Genomic DNA, 10,375 nt, shown 5'->3' with positions numbered 1-10,375 from the left:
GAAATTCAGACCAACTCACGAGTTATGTTACATCTAGTGATTGTAAACAAAATATTGAATATCTACGAAGAAGATTAAAAAGAGTGAAATCCCTCAAAAACGTATGTTTGTAGCTCAATCTATTAGTAAAACATGGAGTCACATTCGTTGTCTTGATGACATCTTCATAAACTTTATGAACACATGGAAAACATATAGCAAATCAAACTGAAAGTTATTCATAAATAATAAGTGAAAGCAATTTAATTTCAAATAACTGAAATTAAAAGCATTGTTTCAATTCCCCATCAGTTAGTGTTCCAAATTATAGCCTACCTTGTCTTTGTTAGGTAAAGTTTGAGTCCTGGTAAAAGTGTCTCCTCCGTTTATACTGATCAGCTCCGCGTCTACAGGCGGAAACGGGGCGGGGAAAACCACTACGTCACTCTTGAGCGTGTCTGAACTGAAACACACGTCATACTGCTGAGTAGCTTTCGAGTAAGACCAGCTCCCGTCAGGGTGGGTGGTGATCATCGGGGCGCTGTACCTGCTGAAAGTGCCGTCTGTCCTGTGACATTTGACAGCTATTAAAGTGATGAGGCTCAGCAGAAAGATGAGCGACACCGACACAATGGAGATCAGCAGGTACAGGTTCAAATCAGAGAAGCTCTCCTCCTTTATCGGAACATGTCTGAACGGAGTCTGGATGTCAGCTGTGCTTTCAACCACCACCACATCAATAGACACAGTAGCTGACAGGGAGGGTTCTCCGTTATCAGAAACCAGCACCACCAACGGGTGACTTTTCAGGTCATTGTCACTCATCCTCCTCTTAGTCCGGATTTCTCCGGTGCTGGTTCCGATCCGGAACAGGTTGTTCCCTTTGGGCTCCGACAGGTGATAAGAGAGCAGCGCGTTGTATCCAGAGTCTGCGTCTACAGCCCTGATCTTTGCCACAAAGTATCCCGCTTCAGCAGAATAGGGGATGCTCTCACTGTTAACGGAGCCGTGCTCAGAATAGGGAGCGAGAATCGAGGGACTGTTGTCGTTCTCATCCAGGACAAAAACGTTGACAGTCACGTTGCTGCTGAGCGGAGGAACACCAGAGTCTGTGGCCTGAACCTTAAACTGAAACGTCTTCAACTCCTCAAAGTTAAAAGACTGTAAACTGACTATATCTCCTGTCTCTGAGTTGATGTTCACAACAGATGAAATCGGGATATTTCTTTGAGAACTTTCTAACAGTGTATAAGTCAGTTTTGCATTAGTATCCAGATCAGAGTCAAAAGCTGTAATCGTATAAATAACGGAGCCTGTTGGACTATTTTCTTTAAGATAAACATTAATCACAGGCTCTTTAAATAGAGGCGCGTTGTCATTAACATCTGACACATGAACAGTAACGACCTTCATACTAGAAAGTGGTGGACTTCCTTCATCTGTGGCTGTAATAGTGACGTTATAAATAGGAGTGTTTTCTCTGTCCAGTGGTCCATCTACTACTAACGAAAAGTCATTTTTGTAGTTGGACTGTAGCTTGAAAGGAAAAGATCCAACTATCTTACAGTGAGTGACGCCATTGTTTCCTCCATCTTTATCACTGACTGTAACCAAAGCAACTATTGTCCCTAGTTCTGCATCCTCTTTGACAGGAGTCATGAGTGAGGTCACAGATATTTCTGGGGCATTGTCATTAACATCAATTACCTCTATTAGTACTTTAGCATGTGTACTACGAGGAACAGTTCCTTGGTCCATTGCTTGAACTCTGACTTCGTAAGCAGGTGTTTCTTCATAATGTAATGTTCCCTTCACTGTGATTTCTCCCGTTTCTGAATTGAGATCAAAAATATTTGATGGATCAATAGTACCTCGTTTGATCAAAGAATACAGGATCTTGCTGTTCATGCTTTCGTCTAAATCTGTTGCGTTTAGTTTAACAACAACAGTACTAGGATTTGCATTTTCCTTGACACGCACTTTATAAAGAGATTTACTGAAAGTGGGTGTATTATCATTAACATCTATAACATTAACAGTTAAGTGCATCGACCCTGACCTAGCAGGTTTACCTCCATCCACAGCAGTCAGGATAAGTGTAATTACTGGTTGTTTCTCTCGGTCTAAAGCTTTCTGTAGCACTAACTCTGCAGACACACCGTGTTCTCCACCGCTCTGCACATCGAGCGAGAAATGTTCATTTTGACTCAGTTTGTAGCTTTTGACTGTGTTAATTCCTGTGTCTGCATCTTCAGCTATTGGGAGGAGAAACCGCTCCCCCACTGAGAGTGATTCTGAGATGTTTAACACATGGGATTGCTCAATGAAAGAAGGTGAATTATCATTAATGTCGAGAACATTGACTTCGATACGGTGAACATTCATTGGATTATTTAATGTCGCTTGTATTTTCATGGAGCATTTAACCAGATAAGGACAAAGCTCCTCTCTGTCTATTCTCTCATTAACAAAGAGGTTCCCAGTCCGTAAATTCACGTCAAAATATTTCTTACTGTAACTCGAAACAATACGGAGATCCCTGGTTTCTAGTTCCTGTACATTGATGTTTAAATCCTTTGCGATATTCCCCACGACGGTGCCTTTGTTCACCTCCTCGGATATGGAGTAAGACAACTGCGACGCAGACCAGTCACACAGACAAAGCAGTGCAACAACATGAATCCAGACGTGTCCGTTTTGTCCTCGTACATACATTGTTGATCCTACATAAGAGATAAACCCAACTGATCATGTATCCACAGTACGAGTATTTCCGTGGAAAGCAAAATGGTTCTTTTACTCTGAGCTCCTTCCCTTCTCGCCACAAACACCGCCGAGTCTCTTGGAAACTAGTGACCGATGACGATTTCATTCTCTCATGCAAGAGGTGGAGTTTTAAATACACAGAAACATTCACACCCACGGTCTCCAGCGACATCATGTGGTGAATAGTAGTTACAGGCTTATCACAAATTGATCCAACGATTTATAGTACTATAGTGAAAACAGTAAACCATCTTAAGATGATTGGTCTCCAAAGATGAGAAAATATAAACAAAATCCACCAATTAATTTAGAAATATCAATGGTTATTTTGAATTTTTCACTTTAGTATTGGCAGTGCTATAGTAGGACGAGGTAGCGACTAAATGTGTTGGAGTAAGTACGAAACCAAATGAATTATGTGCCCCCTAAATATTTAAATTTAAAGTTTTAATGTACCATTGAAGTTATATCATCATGATATCAGAAACTAACTTATATAACATACGTGTATAGGTCGTTTCAAAAGAGATGGTAGCCCAACTCCAGTTTAAAGTCTGACTTCAGCACCGCGGAGAGCGCCAATAAATAACATGTTTTTAATAGTTTTACATTTAACATTAACGTTTCGGAAAATTATACATATTGTTATGGTGACGTATTTTAAACAAAGCGTCAGATTTAAGTCGAAATTCAGAAAAACTCACGAGTTATTTTACATCTAGTGATTGTAAACAAAATATTGAATCTCTAAGAAAAAGATTTAAAAAAGTGAATTCCTGCAAAAACTTAAATTTGTCGCTCAATCTATTAGTAAAACATGGAGTCACATTCGTTGTCTTGATGACATCTTCATAGACTTTATGAACACATGTAAAACATATAGCAAATCAAACTGAAAGTTATTCATAAATAATAAGTGAAAGCAAATTAATTTCAAATGACTGAAATTAAAAGCATTGTTTCAATTCCCCATCAGTTAGTGTTCCAAATTATAGCCTACCTTGTCTTTGTTAGGTAAAGTCTGAGTCCTGGTAAAAGTGTCTCCTCCGTTTATACTGATCAGCTCCGCGTCTACAGGCGGAAACGGTGCCGGGAAAACCACTACGTCACTCTTGAGCGTGTCTGAACTGAAACACACGTCATACTGCTGAGTAGCTTTCGAGTAAGACCAGCTCCCGTCAGGGTGGGTGGTGATCATCGGGGCGCTGTACCTGCTGAAAGTGCCGTCTGTCCTGTGACATTTGACAGCTATTAAAGTGATGAGGCTCAGCAGAAAGATGAGCGACACCGACACAATGGAGATCAGCAGGTACAGGTTCAAATCAGAGAAGCTCTCCTCCTTTATCGGAACATGTCTGAACGGAGTCTGGATGTCAGCTGTGCTTTCAACCACCACCACATCAATAGACACAGTAGCTGACAGGGAGGGTTCTCCGTTATCAGAAACCAGCACCACCAACGGGTGACTTTTCAGGTCATTGTCACTCATCCTCCTCTTAGTCCGGATTTCTCCGGTGCTGGTTCCGATCCGGAACAGGTTGTTCCCTTTGGGCTCCGACAGGTGATAAGAGAGCAGCGCGTTGTATCCAGAGTCTGCGTCTACAGCCCTGATCTTTGCCACAAAGTATCCCGCTTCAGCAGAATAGGGGATGCTCTCACTGTTAACGGAGCCGTGCTCAGAATAGGGAGCGAGAATCGAGGGACTGTTGTCGTTCTCATCCAGGACAAAAACGTTGACAGTCACGTTGCTGCTGAGCGGAGGAACACCAGAGTCTGTGGCCTGAACCTTAAACTGAAACGTCTTCAACTCCTCAAAGTTAAAAGACTGTAAACTGACTATATCTCCTGTCTCTGAGTTGATGTTCACAACAGATGAAATCGGGATATTTCTTTGAGAACTTTCTAACAGTGTATAAGTCAGTTTTGCATTAGTATCTAGATCAGAGTCAAAAGCTGTAATCGTATAAATAACGGAGCCTGTTGGACTATTTTCTTTAAGATAAACATTAATCACAGGCTCCTTAAATAGAGGCGCGTTGTCATTAACATCTGACACATGAACAGTAACGACCTTCATACTAGAAAGTGGTGGACTTCCTTCATCTGTGGCTGTAATAGTGACGTTATAAATAGGAGTGTTTTCTCTGTCCAGTGGTCCATCTACTACTAACGAAAAGTCATTTTTGTAGTTGGACTGTAGCTTGAAAGGAAAAGATCCAACTACCTTACAGTGAGTGACACCATTGTTTCCTCCATCTTTATCACTGACTGTAACCAAAGCGACTATTGTACCAAGTTCTGCATCCTCTCTGACAGGAGTCATGAGTGAGGTCACAGATATTTCTGGGGCATTGTCATTAACATCAATTATCTCTATGAGTAGTTTAGCATGTGTACTACGAGGAACATGACCTTGGTCCATTGCTTGAACTCTGACTTCGTAAGCAGGTGTTTCTTCATAATCTAATATTCCCTTCACTGTCATTTCTCCCGTTTCTGGATTGAGATCAAAAATATTTGACGGATCAATAGTACCTCGTTTGATCAAAGAATAGAGGATCTTACTATTGACGCCTTCGTCTAAATCTGTTGCGTTTAATTTAACAACAACAGTACCAGGAATTGCGTTTTCGTGGACACGCACTTTATAAAGAGATTTACTGAAAGTGGGTATGTTGTCATTAACATCTATTACATTCACAATTATCTCCATAGTTCCTGATCTAGGTGGTTTACCTCCATCTATAGCCGTCAACAGAAGTCTGATCATCGACTGTTTCTCTCGGTCTAAAGCTTTCTGCAGCACTAACTCAGCAGACACACCGTGTTCTCCACCGCTCTGCACATCGAGCGAGAAATGTTCATTTTGACTCAGCTTGTAGCTTTTGACTGTATTAATTCCTGTGTCTACATCTTCAGCTATTGGGAGGAGATATCGCTCTCCTGTTAAGGATGATTCGTAAATATTCAAAGAGTATGTTTTGTCATTAAAAGCAGGCGAATTGTCATTTATATCTAAAACATTAACCTCTACACGATGTGCAGTCATTGGATTGTTTAAGACTGCCTGTATCTTTAACGAGCATTTTACCAATGTCGGACAAAGCTCCTCTCTGTCTATTCTCTCATTAACAAAGAGGTTCCCAGTCCGTAAATTCACCGCAAAATATTTCTTACTGTAACTCGAAACAATACGGAGATCTCTGGTTTCTAGTTCCTGTACATTGATGTTTAAATCCTTTGCGATATTCCCCACGACGGTGCCTTTGTTCACCTCCTCGGATATGGAGTAAGACAACTGCGACGCAGACCAGTCGCAAAGACAAAGAAAAACAACAGCGTGAATCCAGACGTGATCCTTTAGTGCTCGAATAGACATTGTTGATGCCGCAAACAAACTCAACCCAAACGATCATTTATCCTCAGTGCAGATATTTCCATCCAAAGCAATATTTTGAGAAAGCTCCTGCCCTTCTCCTCACGGCACCTTCCGCGGGTGTACTAATGGCTGATGACGACGTATTTTTTTTTCTATGTACTGAGGAGGAGTTATGGACATACAAACTCCGTCATGTGTATGGTCTCCTGCGACATCATGTGGTGAATCATAGGTAGGAAAATATAATCACATGCATCAAATAGCCAGGTAAAGGAACACATCAAGTTTTGGGTTTAGTATGCCAACACATATTGTAATTTTTGAGTTTAGAAACTCGGGGTTGATGTAAAAATATATTATTTAAATTTGTGGAGGAACTATTATAAGATATCAACACTGCAGTACATCGAGACAGACAATGGGAATTGCATTATTTCTATAATACCACTAGCCTACCTTAATGTTTCATACTTTGAATAAATATTATTTTCAACAAACACATTTGGTCACCGATAAAGGGTAAAGAAAATCACAAAATGATCAACACAAGGCCTAGCAGCACTACTGTACATTTTTACTTTGCAAACCACAGGAAATTAATATTGATACACATACCGGAAGCTGTAGGGCCAGTTACACGCCCTCACATTTTCAGTCCAGGTAAAGAACATCTTCTACCACTGAAATTACCAATAAAATACTTTTAACAGGCATAAAACACTGCTGTTTTTGCCCATATACGACAAAAAGACAGAGTTCAGCACCATGGAAAGCAAAGTCTGAATACTCGCATTGCACTAGTTTCAACAACTCATACTGTGTAAGCCTTTTTATTTAATAATAAAATCAAATCAAAATAACGATTGCTAGCCTTTTTGTACATTGCACAGATCATTTCAGGTAGAAGACAAGTCGCATCACTCTGAATGAGTTAGAAGACACTGATGTAAACAAATCACTTCCTTAAAATGTAGGAAGAATATTATGAAAAATTAAATAAACTAGTGAAACAAACGTGAAAAAATCAGAGTTAGTGATAGTATATAGTTCATTTATCTTTGTTGTTAAGTTGTCATTCATGTACACTGTATTAGGTTACTTAAAACTATATACACAATTCTAATTGTTAAGAATCAAATAGAAATTACATCATATTTGTCTGATAGCATTGTTGAACTTTGCACACGGTCGAGACAAATTGTAGCCTACCTTGTCTTTGTTAGGTAAAGTCTGAGTCCTGGTAAAAGTGTCTCCTCCGTTTATACTGATCAGCTCCGCGTCTACAGGCGGAAACGGGGCCGGGAAAACCACTACGTCACTCTTGAGCGTGTCTGAACTGAAACACACGTCATACTGCTGAGTAGCTTTCGAGTAAGACCAGCTCCCGTCGGGGTGGGTGGTGATCATCGGAGCGCTGTACCTGCTGAAAGTGCCGTCTGTCCTGTGACATTTGACAGCTATTAAAGTGATGAGGCTCAGCAGAAAGATGAGCGACACCGACACAATGGAGATCAGCAGGTATAGGTTCAAATCAGAGAAGCTCTCCTCCTTTATCGGAACATGTCTGAACGGAGTCTGGATGTCAGCTGTGCTTTCAACCACCACCACATCAATAGACACAGTAGCTGACAGGGAGGGTTCTCCGTTATCAGAAACCAGCACCACCAACGGGTGACTTTTCAGGTCATTGTCACTCATCCTCCTCTTAGTCCGGATTTCTCCGGTGCTGGTTCCGATCCGGAACAGGTTGTTCCCTTTGGGCTCCGACAGGTGATAAGAGAGCAGCGCGTTGTATCCAGAGTCTGCGTCTACAGCCCTGATCTTTGCCACAAAGTATCCCGCTTCAGCAGAATAGGGGATGCTCTCACTGTTAACGGAGCCGTGCTCAGAATAGGGAGCGAGAATCGAGGGACTGTTGTCGTTCTCATCCAGGACGAAAACGTTGACAGTCACGTTGCTGCTGAGCGGAGGAACACCAGAGTCTGTGGCCTGAACCTTAAACTGAAACGTCTTCAACTCCTCAAAGTTAAAAGACTGTAAACTGACTATATCTCCTGTCTCTGAGTTGATGTTCACAACAGATGAAATCGGGATATTTCTTTGAGAACTTTCTAACAGTGTATAAGTCAGTTTTGCATTAGTATCTAGATCAGAGTCAAAAGCTGTAATCGTATAAATAACGGAGCCTGTTGGACTATTCTCTTTAAGATAAACATTAATCACAGGCTCTTTAAATAGAGGCGCGTTGTCATTAACATCTGACACATGAACAGTAACGACCTTCATACTAGAAAGTGGTGGACTTCCTTCATCTGTGGCTGTAATAGTGACGTTATAAATAGGAGTGTTTTCTCTGTCCAGTGGTCCATCTACTACTAACGAAAAGTCATTTTTGTAGTTGGACTGTAGCTTGAAAGGAAAAGATCCAACTACCTTACAGTGAGTGACACCATTGTTTCCTCCATCTTTATCACTGACTGTAACCAAAGCGACTATTGTCCCTAGTTCTGCATCCTCTCTGACAGGAGTCATGAGTGAGGTCACTGATATTTCTGGGGCATTGTCATTAACATCAATTATCTCTATGAGTACTTTAGCATGTGCACTACGAGGAACAGTTCCTTGGTCCATTGCTTGAACTCTGACTTCGTAAGCAGGAGTGTCTTCAAAATCTAATGTTCCCTTCACTGTGATTTCTCCCGTGTCTGAATTTACATCAAAAATATTTGACCGATCAATAGTGCCTCGTTTGACCAAGGAATACAAGATCTTACTGTTCATACCTTCGTCTAAATCTGTTGCATTTAATTTTATTACCACTGTTCCATGTCCAGTATTTTCACGTACACGCACCTTATAAAGGGATTTGCTAAATATTGGTGGATTATCATTTGCATCGATTACATTTACATTTATCTGCAGTGTACCCGATCTGGCAGGTTTTCCTCCATCCACAGCAGTCAGGATAAGTGTAATTACTGGTTGTTTCTCTCGGTCTAAAGCTTTCTGTAGCACTAACTCAGCAGACACACCGTCTTCTCCACCGCTCTGCACATCGAGCGAGAAATGTTCGTTTTGACTCAGTTTGTAGCTTTTGACTGTGTTAATTCCTGTGTCTGCATCTTCAGCTATTGGGAGGAGATACCGCTCCCCAGCTGATACTGATTCGGAGATGTTTAACCAGTAATATTGTTCTATGAATGCTGGTGAGTTATCATTTATATCTAAAACACTGACCTCTATTCGGTGTGCACTCATTGGATTACTTAGAACAGCCTGCATTCTCAGGGAGCATTGTGTCGTACTCGGACAAAGCTCCTCTCTGTCTATTCTCTCATTAACAAAGAGGTTCCCAGTCCGTAAATTCACGTCAAAATATTTCTTATTGTAACTCGAAACAATACGGAGATCCCTGGTTTCTAGTTCCTGTACATTGATGTTTAAATCCTTTGCGATATTCCCCACGACGGTGCCTTTGTTCACCTCCTCGGTTATGGAGTAAGACAACTGCGACGCAGACCAGTCACACAGACAAAGCAGTGCAACAACATGAATCCAGACACATTCCCCGTTTGCCATCGTTGTGCAAGAAGTATCGTATCCCAAGAAAACATGTATTTACTCCTTAGTTATCCATATCCGTGGTCAACACGATAAACCACAACAGCAGCTCTTATCGAATGAGTACAATCCCAGTGTCTCGCTATACCGATGAACAGTGACGTTTATAGTTTTCTATAAGGGAGGAGTTTTCGACATGTTCTAACAATTATATCTATGGTCTCCAGCGACATCATGTGGTGCAAGATAGCAGCGTCACTACAAATCTAACTAACAACTAAATCAGTAGTTAGTAGTATCAAAGTATCACAAACCATGTTATTTACGCCACTTGAAAAAAAATGGGTGTCAGTTTATGAAAAGTTGCTAGGCTGATGTTGATCTCGTTTTATCTACATTTAAATATTTAATCAAGAACAGTTCAGTAAGACTGGACGTTTAAGACGCCATTAATGGTAACCTTGAATTGTCTCAATAAGGTGGACCCTGGGAAATCACTTCATTTTGAGGGCTTTTAATTCAAAATTCTGTTTTATGAATAAGCCATTCATTTGATGTTAATTTTCCTTATAATACCGTAATTCTTTAGTATATAACAAACAAAGTATGACTCAAAAAAAGAAAGATCCAGACACATACAGAATCTTGATATTGCAGAGTAAATTCAGCACCAAAGACAGCGACACAGAT

At 40.8% G+C, this 10,375-nt stretch overlaps 4 protein-coding genes across 6 annotated transcripts in view; all 4 read right to left on the bottom strand.

Annotated features, from left to right (window-relative positions):
* LOC113160053 (protocadherin alpha-C2-like) overlaps positions 1–10,375 on the bottom strand; it is a 137,442-nt gene that overhangs the window by 56,174 nt on the left and 70,893 nt on the right. The gene's annotated exons all lie outside the window — the stretch shown is intronic.
* On the bottom strand, positions 292–2,794 carry LOC113160849 (protocadherin alpha-2-like). Its single transcript, XM_026358300.1, has one exon. The coding sequence runs from the start codon at positions 2,692–2,694 to the stop codon at positions 292–294; it is 2,403 nt and encodes an 800-aa protein (XP_026214085.1). The 5' UTR covers positions 2,695–2,794.
* On the bottom strand, positions 3,722–6,212 carry LOC113160848 (protocadherin alpha-2-like). Its single transcript, XM_026358299.1, has one exon. It carries the CDS (start codon positions 6,122–6,124, stop codon positions 3,722–3,724), a length of 2,403 nt encoding a protein of 800 aa, XP_026214084.1. The 5' UTR covers positions 6,125–6,212.
* LOC113160847 (protocadherin alpha-2-like) lies at positions 7,274–9,838 on the bottom strand. The gene has a single exon (XM_026358297.1). It carries the CDS (start codon positions 9,701–9,703, stop codon positions 7,274–7,276), a length of 2,430 nt encoding a protein of 809 aa, XP_026214082.1. The 5' UTR covers positions 9,704–9,838.

The sequence above is a fragment of the Anabas testudineus genome, chromosome 10 (assembly GCF_900324465.2).
Source record: "Anabas testudineus chromosome 10, fAnaTes1.2, whole genome shotgun sequence".
NCBI lineage: Eukaryota > Metazoa > Chordata > Actinopteri > Anabantiformes > Anabantidae > Anabas > Anabas testudineus.
Note: the sequence above shows the minus strand (reverse complement) of the source record. Positions and strands in the feature narration are given on the sequence as shown.